This window comes from Gopherus flavomarginatus, chromosome 1 (assembly GCF_025201925.1).
Source record: "Gopherus flavomarginatus isolate rGopFla2 chromosome 1, rGopFla2.mat.asm, whole genome shotgun sequence".
Taxonomy (NCBI): Eukaryota; Metazoa; Chordata; order Testudines; family Testudinidae; genus Gopherus; species Gopherus flavomarginatus.
Genome location: NC_066617.1, coordinates 13,152,632 through 13,166,421, shown reverse-complemented (window position 1 = coordinate 13,166,421; position 13,790 = coordinate 13,152,632). Strand labels below are relative to the sequence as shown.

The 13,790-nt window shown below is 47.2% G+C and overlaps 1 protein-coding gene across 1 annotated transcript in view; it reads right to left on the bottom strand.

Annotated features, from left to right (window-relative positions):
* Positions 1–13,790, bottom strand: part of ITIH2 (inter-alpha-trypsin inhibitor heavy chain 2) — a 38,185-nt gene that overhangs the window by 14,812 nt on the left and 9,583 nt on the right. The window contains exons 6-13 of the mRNA XM_050936834.1: positions 12,691–12,853; positions 11,262–11,369; positions 8,525–8,653; positions 6,680–6,796; positions 5,760–5,928; positions 4,264–4,389; positions 3,181–3,362; positions 1,976–2,161 (exon numbers count right to left, since the gene is read on the bottom strand). Of these exons, the coding sequence (XP_050792791.1) occupies positions 1,976–2,161; positions 3,181–3,362; positions 4,264–4,389; positions 5,760–5,928; positions 6,680–6,796; positions 8,525–8,653; positions 11,262–11,369; positions 12,691–12,853 (1,180 nt within the window). The remainder of the gene's footprint in view (positions 1–1,975; positions 2,162–3,180; positions 3,363–4,263; positions 4,390–5,759; positions 5,929–6,679; positions 6,797–8,524; positions 8,654–11,261; positions 11,370–12,690; positions 12,854–13,790) is intronic.

The following is a 13,790-nucleotide window of genomic DNA, read 5'->3' as shown; positions in this document are numbered from 1 at the left end:
TCACGACACCCCCACCGCCCCTGGATCAGAACCCAGACAGACTTTTAAAATCCAGGGTCTTCTTGTTAGGAATCTGATCCCCCACACATTTAGAAAGTGATTCTGCTAACAGGACCGTGTTGGCCAGCATGAGTAAGGCTGAGTGAAGGGGGTATATTGCACCTCTCCCTGCACTTACCAAGGAAGAAAGGGAGCTATAGGTGCTACTTGGGGTGGGAGTGAGGAAGGAGGTCGAGAGCTCTTGGCAGAGGAGAGGGAGCTGAGCAGCGCACCGCTTACGGGAAAACTCCTGCTCTCTCCTCTGTGCTCACCCCAGGTCTGTGCACTGGAGACGGGGGAGTTCTGCCGAGCGAGCAGGGCAGGCTCTGCAGAGTCTGTGAAGTGTGAGACCATCCCTTACACATGGCGGACCCCATCTCCCGTGGGGGCATCGGGGAGGCTCTTTGTGCACACTTGCAAAGCATGCCTAGTGCATCTGCCAACCATTGCCTCCCACAGAGGGGGAGCAGCAGCTGCTGCTGTGGAATGGCTCCCCTGAGCCTCCATCAGCTGCAGAGGAGGATTGCACAGTGAAGGGGCTGAAAGCAAGGATGCGACCTATAGTGAAGTATTGTTCTGGTATACGGCGACATGGTCGAAAAGGGATCCTGATGGCTCTGGGAAGCAGTTGGCATGTCCCACCTCCATCTCCTACGTGTAGGGGCAGCCAGAGGGCTCCGCACCTTGCCTCCTTCCCAGGTGCGACCCCCCACAGCTTCCATTGGCCAGGAACTGCAGCCAATGGGAGCTGTGTGGGTGGAGCCTGCAGATGGGGCAGCTGGCAGCGAAGGCACCTGGCCGTGCCTCCACGTAGGAGCTGGAGAGGGGGACATGCCGCTGCTTCCAGGAGCTGCCTGAGGTAAGCACCATCCGGAGCTACACCCCTGATCCCCTACTGCACCCCACCCACCTGCTCTAGCCCTGATACACCTCCTGACCTCAGAACCCCTCAATCCAAGCCTGGAGCACACTCCTGCACCCTAAACCCCTCATCCTCAACCCCAAGCCAGAGCCCACATCCTCAGCCAGAACCCTCACCCCCCCGTGCCTCAACCCCCTGCCCCAGCCCTGATCCTCTCTCACCCTCCAAACCCCTCAGTCCCAGCCCAGAGCACCCTCCTGCACCCCACGCCCCTCACCCCCAGTCTCACTCCAGAGCCTACATCTCCGAACCCCTTGGTACCTGCCTGGAGCACCTTTCTACACACCAAACCCCACATCCCCAGCCCCACTGCAGAGTCTGTACCCCCAGTCAGAGCCCTCACACACCCTTCATCCCAACCCCCTGCTCCATCCCAGAGCCCCCTCCCACACTCCGAACACCTCAGCCCCAGCCTGGAGCCCCCTCCTGCACCTCAAATCCCTCATCTCCAGCACTACACCAGAGCCCACACCCCCAGCTAGAACCCTCACCCCCTTTCACATCTCAACCCACTGCCTCAACCTGGAGCTCTCTTCTGCACTCTGAACTCCACATTTCTGGACCCACCCCAGAGCCTGCACCCCCAGCCGGAGCCTTCACCCCCTCCCACATCCCAGCCCCTTGAGCCAGCCCGGTGAAAATGAGCAAGTGAGTGGCGGTGGGGAGAGCAAGTGGCAGAGGGACTGGGGATGGAGTGAGTGGAGGCGGGGCCTCAGACAGGGCCTGGACATGGGCCGGTTCTCGGAGGAGGGACGGGACAGGGGGCGGGGCAAAGGTCTTCAGTTTTGTGAGAGTAGAAAGTTGGCAACCCTAATCTGGCACCATATGTTACTATTAGGAGATTCTATCGAAGACAGGAATAGTGATAGGAAAGTGACACCCCACAGCCGTTGGCATAAACCCGCACAGAGCCTGGGGTACTGCACATAGTGTGACCCATTCTACCCCTCATAGGGAGAAGGCCGTGCCCCTGTGAGCCACAAGAACGGGTGTTCTCCAGGAAGCCTGACTCACTGACGTGGCTGTGATAATACTCTGCAGGTGCTGCACATTGTCGGCATCAACCTTTCCCGCCACCACAATCTCTGATCCTCCAAAGTAGGTATCGAAACTGTTCTGGGTGACGTCTAACACCGATCCCTGAGGATAGTTGAACTCCACTTTCTTGAGCAGCGGGGTAGAGACCTGATTGTAGAATTTCTGCAGTTGGAAAAGACACGGGAGGGGGGTAAGTCTATTGTGTTTGACTCAACCCTCACTGACATGCTAACGCAACAGCAAAAGGTACAGGCGACAATCTGGAACCCAACAGGGCAAGATTGTATAGTTTATTTTCCAGGAAATGCAATTCCCCTTTTGATTAGGCCTTGAAATGTCTGTTTATTTACAAAGCCAGCTCCCAGTAAAGTCAACGGAAAGACTCAGGCCCACAGTCTTTAATGACAAACACCTAGTTTCTTCCAGGACCCAGAGGCAGAAGGAAGCGTGAATACTGGTGCATTTGGGCCCAAATCCTAAAGCAGGTGTGAAGTCAACGAATAAGGACTTGATGATTTGGCCCTTTATTATTTATTGCTTATAGATGTGGGCCCAGGCTTCAAGCACTTTCCAACTCTATTGATCAGAATTTAGCCTTCATGACTAGACTCTTTCTCTATAGGGTGTGCTGAAGTAAAATCCTGGATCTGGACAGCCCTGAACACAGCTCCAGAAACCATACTTTGCCGTTCAGAGTTTATCCCTATGGCCTGGTCTTCACTACGACGCTACTGCAATCAATGCAGCAGGGATCAATTTAGCCGGTTTAGTGAAAATCTGCTAAATCGACGGCAGAGCGCTCTCCGGTCGATCCCAGTACTCCACCTCCCTGAGAAGAGTAAGGTAAGTTGACCGGGAGAGTGTCTCCCATCAATGCAGTGAAGACACTGGGGTACATCGACCTAAGCTACGTCGACTCCAGCTAGATTATTCACATGGCTGGAGTAGCGGAACTTAGGTTGATTTACGCCTGTAATGAAGACAAGCCCTTTGTTATAAAAAGTCTTGGGTTTACAGACATGATCGTTACCTTGCTGAACTCTCAGGGTTAGTCTCTGCTCTCAGTGGGGCCTGTGTGAACTAGGAGTAACTCCATCGCCTTCGAATGAGTTATTCAAGATTCACAGCTGGGAGCAGAATCTGACCCTCACAGTTTCAGAGGTGGAGGGAAGGAAATGCACCTTCATTTGGGAAGAGGTCTCCTGGTTTCCAAAAATCCTCTGTGCCATTCCATGGTTTTCATGAGCAAGCCTGTCCAGAAAATCATAGTCTACATCGAATCCAATCCCAAGAGAGAACAAAGAGACATCTTCCGGTATGTTCTGTTTCACGTTTTTCTGGATTTTAGTCAACTTCAGCTCACCTTCAGGGGAGAGAGTGACTTTCAGTCATCTTCTGAATGGAGAACAAACCCTTCAACTGAATTAAAAATTATTCATAAGAATTCTCAACTAGGATCTAATCCCATATTCCTTGACTATCCCAAACTCTTATTGTCTGTAATGGGAACGTTGGTTCGCTGTTGTAACATATGGAGATGAATAGGGCTGTTTTCATCTCACAGAACTATTGTTTCAGGCTCTCTGCAGACCCAGGAAGCCACCACTAATCATTTACACTTCAGTTCATGATTTTAAGATGCTCTGAAATCATGAGGGCTAGGAACATAACTTTTTTTTTAAATCATGGAATATCAGGGTTGGAAGGGACTCCAGGAGGTCATCTAGTCCAACCCTTTGCTCAAAGCAAAACCAATCCCCAAATAGGAACTTCAGTTGTAGAGCAGCCATGGGTGACTTTTGAGGCAATTTCTGCAGTTGGGGACTGATGCAAACCCCACTGAACTTAATTTTCTTTCTGATTTATTCTTCATATTTCAGGACAATTCCTGGGACGGAGTAGCATCTTGAGGCCAGCCATCACAGTCTGGGCTGAGATCTCTGGAAGAGGGGATTGCCTGAGCGATGGTTGTGACCACCTCTTTTCCAGGACTGGAGTATATATGTAAATAAAGCACATTACCCTTAGGATATACCCAGCCTTCATGTCACTCATTTCTCATCCACTAGGAAGCCAACCTGGAAAGCCCCAGAATTCCACTACCACTTGGCAGAGGGCAACGTGATGTCTGAAGCAGGACACATTGGCGTCAGAAGAGGGGACAGTGGTATTTTCTTAACTTACTTGTAGAAAGTCCATGTGCTGGTTGTGTTTCTTAAGCCAATTCAACTAGCCTTTCACTTCACCTAATACAAGATCCTTACCTACTGTAGGGTCGCCATCTGACACCAATATGATCATGGAGACGGAGTTAGGGTCCAACATTCCCAAGTTGCTTGCTTCCTTTAGAATGAATATTGCGCGAAGAAGAGCTTCGTTGATGTTTGTACCTGGAAAAGAAGCGATAAAACGAGCACGTTTGCTACGCAGTGTTCCTTCTTGAAATAAAGGCTCAGCCCTGAGAAAATAATACATAGGAACATAGGACTGGAAGGGACCTGAGTTACTGAGTCCAGTCCCCTGCTAATGCCCCTGCTAATGCCGTCATAGAATCCCATTCTATAACTTATCAAGCTCCATCTTCAGACTAGTTGGGTTGTTTGCCCCCACTGCTCCTATTGGGAGATTGTGCCCAAACTTCATTCCTTTGATATTAGAAACTTTCTCCTCATGTCCAGCCTAAATTTATTTATGGCCAATTTATCCCCATGTATTCTACCCCTCTCATGTATTTAAAGACATGAATCATATCCCCTCTGAGCCTTCATTTTTCTAGGCTAATCAAGCCAAGCTTGTTGAATCACTTCCTGTAAGACCCTCCATTCCCCTGATCACCCTAGCAGCCCTTCTGTGCACCTGTTCCCGTTTGAATGATCCTTTCCTGAACATAGGTGATCAGACTTGTACATAGTATCCAGTTCAGGTCTGACCACTACCATGCCCAATGGCATTAATACATCCACAGCTCCAGTGGAAATACATCTTAGGATCGCACTTGTGTTAACCCTCATGGACAAAGGCCTCAGGAACAGCTAAAGGCCTCCCCAGAAATAGACGCTGAGGGGTGTAGTGCACGGCCTTTTAATTCACCCCACTGGAGTTCATTGCTTTAAGTATATTCGGTCAGATTTTGCTTGTTTATAGTGGAGTTACTCACTGAAATTGTTGGAGTTGTCCCAGATTTACATGAGCATGAGTGAAAGCAGACTGAGGTCCATTCATCGGGCCTCATTCACTACTGTATTACTCTGTTTTAAACTGGGGTTCACCTAGGATTTAAAAATCCCCACCATACCTGGGAGAATTTAACCAAAAATCCCAAACCATTGCACAAATTCCTGTGGAAGGGTCAGATTCTGTTATTGGTTAAAACACATTTTGCTCTGCACTCCTATGGCTCCTTTCCCTACGATAAGCTCAAAGAAGCTTGGCGCCTACATACCTGTAAGGATCTGGACCCAAGTCCAGAGGTCCTGGGGGCACAGATAGGTAGTGTGGTGGCACCATTGCCCTGATCTCTTACTGATACATGGGATCGGTGGGACTGGCCCCACAGAAGGAACACCCTGTCTTTCTCAACAGAATGACCAGGGGGCTCTGCAAGGGTGTCTTCATTTTACCCTCCTCGTTAGGCCCCTTTTCCTTGTGAGTCTTGCCGTGCAAGTGGGAAATGTGGCCTTTTGGGAACAGAACTCTGTCTAAGGCATTTATCCCCATGGTACCTATGTGCGAAGAGTACCTCGTTATCAAACTCACGTACCACCATTGGGATGGATCTCCTGGATGTACTTCTTAGCATCCTCCTTCTGAGGCGCTGTGGCTGCAACTAAATCATCTCTCCAGGTGCGAACATTGTGGTTGAAGTCAACAATAGAAAAGTGGTCATCAGGCCGGAGATCACCCAATATGGTCTTCATCGCCTCAATCGTCTGAGACAGGAAGGGGTCACAAGAATAGGCACGTTTTAGCTCTTTCTATTATTCAAGGCACCCTATAAATGCTAGCTAATGAGTAAGAAACTAGGTGAACAACAACATGAGTGATGGGCCCAAATTGGAACCTTTTATGAGGCTGTCTCTCAGCCTGCTTCCTCTGCACTGTGGAAATCCAGGCAAAATGGGACTTGGCTCAACAGAATCCAGATAAGGAGTCTGCAAAACCCAAACTTGTGCTCCTCAGCCCATCCCCACTGAATACTAATCATGAGAGGGAGAAGCCGTGAGCAGAGAGGACCTTACTCTGGAAGTTGCGTTGCGTTGGTATTGGCACAACACTCAGGAGACGAGAGTTCTATTTCTAGCTCTGTCATGGCCTGCAGTGTGAGGCTGGGCAAGTCCACATCCCCTTTTTGTATCTCCATGGCCCCATCTATAAAAATCACTCTCCTTTGCAAAGTGCTTTGAGATCTACTATTTCAGAACTCATTATGATTCAAATGACCTTGTTTCTTTCTTAAAAGATTTTAAGGACAGTGAATACGGTGGGTCAAATCCTGAAATCCTCTACTCAGGCAAATGCCCAGTGACTTTAGTGATGCTTTTGACTAAAAGACCTAAAGATCCGACCTAGTGATTTTCAGCTCAGGCAAGAGCTAGGTATGCGGCAGTCAAGTAAGCAATAGCTAAATCTACAGGAGAACAGGAAGGCAGGGCCTTATGTCTGCACAGATCAGGAACTTACTTGTTTCATTTTCAATCCCCACATAGAGCCACTCACATCGATAACGAATAAAATGTTTTTGGGCAGCGGATCCAGATTGTCAGGAGCAAAGTAGTGAATAAAATAGCCATTAAAAATCTGCAAAATACAAATGGTGGTAATCTGAGTTCCTGTAAAGATTCCACATGGCCCAAGACAGTAAATGGAGTGAAAAGTTTCAGCCCTCTTTACAGGCCACATTCTGCTTTCACGTACACACGGTTATATCAGTCGCTAACTCTGCATTTGTATTTCACTCATCACCATAATGCAGTATCTGAGCTCCACTGGCTTTAAGGGAGAGCAGAAATTGGCTCTAAGGACTCACTTGCTTTGGGAACACCCTTTCACTGGCATGGGGGGTAGATGAGATGGTGTAAAAGAGCTATTTCATCTATAATGACTCAATCCTGCAACCCTACTCCATGCCAACATGGTGCTAATGAAGTGCCAGTTTGCCTTCTCACAACTTCTGATCAGGTTCCTTTGGAGCTGGTTAATCAATACCCCACTATGGTGTTGGGGAACACTACGATGCAAGATACACTGGCTTTTGGACAAGACAGGAAGCTGGTCCTGTCCACTTGTTGTTTAGATAACTGTATTCTGCCTGCCTAAAATCCCCCTGCTACTTCAGTTGGATGCAGGATTCTTGATCACTTCTGTTGTCCAGCAATGCTGTGCTTTGATCCTGCCCTAATGGAACACAGAAAGAGCACCAGAGATGTGGATCATGGATGGTCTGCTCTGCTATGGCAACTCCTTCTGATGTTCCATTTTGGCGAAGGCCAGTACTTGAGTTACAGTCAGGCTTGCGGGGTGGGGCTGGTCCCCTTCTGGCTTTCAGGGGCTACCTCACTTGTCTTATGGCCCCTTTACTTCTTACTACTGTCTAAATTAAAGCTCTTGACATTCAGGGCCCACCTACGTCCCCCCTAGACTCAGCATTATGTACAGTAACTCCTCACTTAATGTCTTCCTGCTTAACATTATTTTGAAGTTATGTCGCTGCTCCATTAGGGAACATGCTCTTTTAAAGTTGTGCAATGCTCCCTTATAATGTCGTTTGGCTGCCTGCTCTGTCCACTGCTTGTAGGACTCTGTGGAAGAGCAGCGACTTTACAAGGGAGCATTGCCCAAGTTCCTCTTCCTCGCCTCCCTCCTGCCCTCCCAGCACTTCCCCCGCCACCAAACACCTGTTTGGTGGCACGTAGTACTTTCTGGGAGGGAGGGAGACGAGCAGAGATGTGCATCTCTCTGGGAGGGAGGGGGACGAGCAGAGATGCGCATCTCTGCTTGTCCCCCTCCCTCCCAGAAAGTCCTAAGTGCCGCCAAACAGCTGTTTGGTGGCAGGGAAGTGCTAGGAGGGGAGGGGAGGAGCGGGGATGCAGCGTGCTCCAGGGAGGAGGTGGAGTGAGGGTGGGAAGAGGTGGGCCTGGAGTGGAGAGGGGACAGGAGGCGGCAGGCCTGGAGCGTCCCCTGGCAAAGTCGGCGCTTGTTCTTCTGGGAGGAAGCTGCCGCTGCTGCTGCGCAAGATGCTTCCTAGCATCCTTGCCTGCATCATTGTCTGCAGCAGGCTGTGCCTGTGTGAGGTAAGCCAGGGGCACCTCCCCACCACAGTACAGTACAGTACTGTACAGTATATAATGCCTTTTGTCTGCCCCCCAAAAATTTCCTTGGAACCTAACCCCCTGCATTTACATTAAATCTCATGGGAAAATTGGATTAATTTAACATCGTTTCACTTAACGTTGCATTTTTCAGGACCATAACTACAACGTTAAGTGAGGAGTACGAGAGCAACATATGGGAACAGAATAAACCTACTTCCAGTTCTCCAGCTTTGGTTTCTCGGTGCACATCATACATCACCACAAAATCCCCATCTACTGCCGTGGCAGAACAGGTGGGGCATTTTCGTTGCTGAGCCACTGTTGGTTTGAAGGACACGTGGGCCTGGAGGTGAGATATGAAAAGGGGACTCCATTACAAAGTCAACAACGTATCCCACGACAATGGTAACATTTCGAGAGATTAGGAATGAGTCTTGCAAGAAGCAATGGACTAGATTTTGTATTCAGGGCACACACAATTTTTGTTGAGCACCTTTGTAATTTTTCGAGTAAAACGGGGAGGGATTTTTGCTGCTTCAAAGCAAAGATTGCTCGTTGGTTTTCTTTGCTCAGTTTCTTCACTGATAGCAGCTCTGTGTACAAATACACATAGTCATATCCCCATATTACAGAGAGACCTGGGCAAACTGTTTGTCATAAGCAATTCACTGGATGAATTCAGTTATTTTCCTGTTTGCAAGGAAGAAAAATATTTGCATGACATCTATGATTTTCACAATATCCATGATTTCCATGACTTTGTTATTTGTAATTGTTTGTCTGAACAAATGACAACCTATAGATTCCCTATAAATTGAGGGCTATGAATATTAGTAATTAGTTATCCGTGATTGGTTGCCTTTGTCACATGGTATTGTTTCTCTTTCCTGATTGGATTAATTCAACTTTTTTAAAGTGGAAAATAACAAATGACATATAGTCAATAGTGAACATCATGTTAACTCAGAGCTATCCATGTTTGCCCATGACTATATTTAGATTGTACGCTCTTTGAGGCAGGGACCATCGCTTTGTTCTGTGCTCTGGTCCATGAGTGGGATTCCTTGGGATTATCCTGTATTATCTAGTAGTAATAATAGTAGTAGTAGTAGTAGAGACAAAAGCTCCAAAAATAGCTACAGAACCCGATCATTGACGTGAACAGTTGAGAGCATGAACATGGCTGAATTGAATTGTGGGCTGGATTTTGCCAATGTGTTTGCAAATACACCTCTACCCTGGTATAACACGACCCGATATAACAAGTATTTGGATATAATGAGGTAAAGCAGAGGCTGGAGCACTGGGCCCTTTAAATCACCGCCAGGGAAGCCGGTCCAGTCCGGCACGGTGTACCAGCTCTTACCAGTACGCCATACTGGACTGCACCAATATAACACGATATCACCTATAAAGCGGTGAGATTTTTTGGCTCCTGAGGACCACGTTATATCGGGGTAGAGGTGTACATTTTCATGCTATTCAGTTTGCTCCAATTACAACCCTGTATGCCTCAGCCCAAACTTTTGGCTAAGTGGGTTCGTGGACAAACAAGACGTGAAGCTGTGCATTGATATCAGGGGGCTGACTTGCAATTAACCTGGAGTTTCAGTATAACCTCAGTTATAGACTGTATTTGTGTGTGTATTTGACCCTCATGAATATGAGGGACTGTAGTAGTAGTGTCTATTTTTATTTATTTAAAAGTCATCCATCATCTTGATATCTAAAGGCCAAACTAGACATCTGCGTAAGGCCAAACTTAGGCCATGTCTATACTACCCGCCGGATTGGCGGGTAGTAATCGATCTATCAGGGATTGATTTATTGCGTCTCCTTTAGATGCAATAAATCAATCCCCAAATTGACGCCCATATTCCACCTCGGCAGGAGGAGTAAGCAGAGTCAACGGGGGAGCTGCAGCGATCGACTTGCCGCCTTGAGGATGGCCAGGTAAGTCGAACTAAGATACTTCGACTTCAGCTATGCTATTCGTGTAGCTGCAATTGCCTATCTTACATTGACACCCCCGCCCCCCCCCAGTGTAGACTAGCTCAGTGAGAGAGTAGCAGCTCAGCAAGTTCCCCCCATCCAACACACAGGCCTGCCAAAACACCATAGTCTTGATCTATATCATCTCTTGTTATTTTACTCTAGATCTGGGCCTTTTTCTATCAATCCATGTATATATGTTCAAATATTGATGCCCAACAACACAGAATTGGAGCACTCTTCAGAGGATAAAGCCAGTTATACCAAATTGTCCGGTGTTTTGTGATGAGAACATAAACCAACTAGCCCTGAAGAACATGGCTTGTCTACACATGAAGGTTATTCTGGAACAAGGTGTGGTGTGAACTGAAAGCAGAATAGTTATTCTGGAAAAACTCCATGTGTGTACACTCTTATTCCAGAGTAAGCATACCTTTCTCTGGTTTTAGTTTAATTCACTTCCATCTTGAAGCTAATTGAGAAAAAGGCACTCTTACTCTGCAATAAGAGAGTCCACACATGGAGTTATTCAGGAATAGCTGCTCCAGAATAACTGCATGCATAATCAAGCCCTAACACAGTATATGATTATTTCTAACTTCCTAATGCGAAGTATTGATCAGCTGTGCCTTATATGTAGTTCATTATCTATCTGTTTTATACTGCTGCTATCCCCATAGTATACGAGCACCTTTCATATAAAATCAACAGCAACAGCAAAGTTACTAATGGTCTTTATGAAGTATCTGGCACGTCAACCTGTTCAGATGTGGTGCAGGCTGTGATCATCAAATGTCTGCATTCTGAATGACAGATCTCCTCTTTCCGAGTGCTTTCTGTATGGTGAGCATGTATTACTTTGCCAGATCCCAGTGGGTACTGGGAGAATCTTATCCCCTGTGAGAGAAAATGCTGTACACCTACAGTTTCTTGGTGTCAGCTACTGCATTGACCATTACCTTTTTCTCTCCCTTAGAGATGGTGGTGATTCCCGCAAAGTGATCTCCTAGCGAGTTAGGAACATGCAGGTAACGAAGTCCCTGAGGCTCAATAATGCGGACATCCACCTACAGGCAAGAGGGGAGGACAGGAAGCACAGAGCTTCATTAGAAATGCCCCAGTGTCTCATGAGCATTTCTGCGATCCCCAAAACACACTTGCGACAACACCCGGCCTCAGAGGGGCTGCCACAGGAACAGAGCCGATTTTATTATTGCCGGGGGTCCAAGCAATGGTTTGAGCAGATTGAAACAGCAGGGGGAGCGCTCACGCCACAAAGGAGAAGGGGAGGTGAAAGGAAATAGTGATCCCTTGCCCCATGCAGGGAATGGAGTGAGAGCACTTCGTCTGCTGTTAGCAGAGGAGAGAGTGGGGAAGCTCCCTTCTGTTCCCCCTCCTCCTCGCTTTAATCCTTGGATCCAAGTTGCCAGTAGGGCAGACTGGACAGTGTGTTGTTTCACTCTCTGGTCTCCAGGAACAGTCCTAGGTGGGTGGCTGGCCAGGACAGAAGGCACTCCCCCACACCCATCTCAGACCTCTGAGCAGAACAAAGGCTGGCCAGTCAGCAAAGCAAAACTAAATAAAACCAAACGGCTGGGCAATAAGGAAAACCCTGAGCGGCACAGTGCCCCCTGGAAGCTGGCACCCCAATTGTCTGCCTCTAGCACCAGCCTGGCTGGTCCCATTGCCAAGGGAAGACTGACTGGCAAGTAGCTTCCCCAGCTCCTACAAGTTGTCTGTTCCTGCTGTCGGAGGTAGGAGGAGATTGGATAGTGAGCTGCTTTTCCATCCTATAGGGTGTGTGGAGAGACTGGGAAGGGAATTGCTTTCCCCTCTAGTCCCAACCTTGGAGCTGGAATGTTGGTGGAGCCCTCCTTTGTGCTGCTACTAGGTGGGAGATCAGGCAGCAAGTCAACTCTGCAGCAGGGAAACAGGATTCAAGGTAGCAATCAATGGGAAGATGTCCAGGCCCTTAGTCAGCACGAAGCAGCACATACTCCACAACACGGGAGCATGAGCAGTGAACATTCACTTAGGGCCTGAGCCAAAGTCCAGTGAAGCCAATGAAAAGTTTTCTTATGCAAAATCTTGCCTGTTTTTGTAGGCTACTTCACTCTGGAATTAGGGATGGGGATATTTTGAAAGGTGTTATACAAATTAGAGGCAAATTCTGACTCCCTTACTCACATGAGTAACCCCTACAGACCTCAGTGGGATGACTCATGAGGGAGAAGAGCCCTGAAGTTGGATGTAAGTGTGCAGTAGAGCGCATTGCACGAACTGTCATGCACACTTGCATTTTCTGTGAGAACCAGCCAACTACGTGCTCCTTGCAGTGATCTGGGTGAGAAGCAACATAGAACATTGTAGTCCTTGACTCTCCTGTACCTCTAGGTGCTTTGCAAGTCTTCCAGGCTGCAGAGGGATAACATACTCATACGATCCCAATTTCCTCCGCATCATTTCTTGGTAATGAATTTCAAACTGGACCTTCATTCCTCCGGGCACGTTCAGTTCAGCTTTGAAGTTTTCCATGTCAAGGGCACTGCTCCTGGAGGTGTTGTCAAAACATAAAGCTGTATCTCTGTGCGGCAAATACCCGAATATGAAAACTCACCCAGTACCTGCTTCAAGAAAAACACTTGCTTTTTGCTAACGGCCTGAGTTAATAAAATACAGGGAGACCTAATAAGTGATTTGGCCTTAAATTTGGCCTATAAAAGGGAACCACACCTACATATCAACTCAGTGAGGCTTTGTCAATTTGAGGGTGGAAACACAAGGTGAGCTCTGGGCAAGATAACTATTGTTCTTGCTATAGATGAGCATAAACACCTGTCAGGGATGGTCTAGGTATATTTGGTCCTGCCTCAGCATGGGGTAGGGTAACCAATTGGGTTGGACGTATTCCTAGAGGTTTCATCACATGACATGATCTTTAATTAAAGATTAATCTTCCATTCCTGGAAACTCCAGGACAATCCTGGAGGATTAGCAATTCTAGCATGGGGGCATGGACTAGATGACCTCTCTAAGTCCCTTCCAGGCCTACCTTTCTATGATAAAGCAAACTAGAGATTCAAAGCAATGGAATAGAGTGGTCAACAATAGGAATCTCCGTTACGCAGCAAATTTCAAAACTTCCTACCCAATGAAATGCCCAAAATAATATAATTTCAAGTCAATTAAAATATATTATTCTCATCTCAACTTTTTGATTTTCTATTATTATAAATTATAATATAACAGTCAACATGAAAAGTCATTTCAAAACAAAAAATCAAATTGTTTAGTTTCAATAAGAACATTTTGGCTTTACCAAAGAGCTTTGTTTCAATTTTTTTCCAAAAGAAAATCTGTCAGAATTTGATGCTCACAGAAAGTATCGATTTTGACAAAACGGTGTTTTTTGATTGAAAAAGGTTCTATTGGAAAGCTTTCATCCAGCTCTGCTTTGGAATGTTTGGAGTCTGGGCTCAGATCAGCAC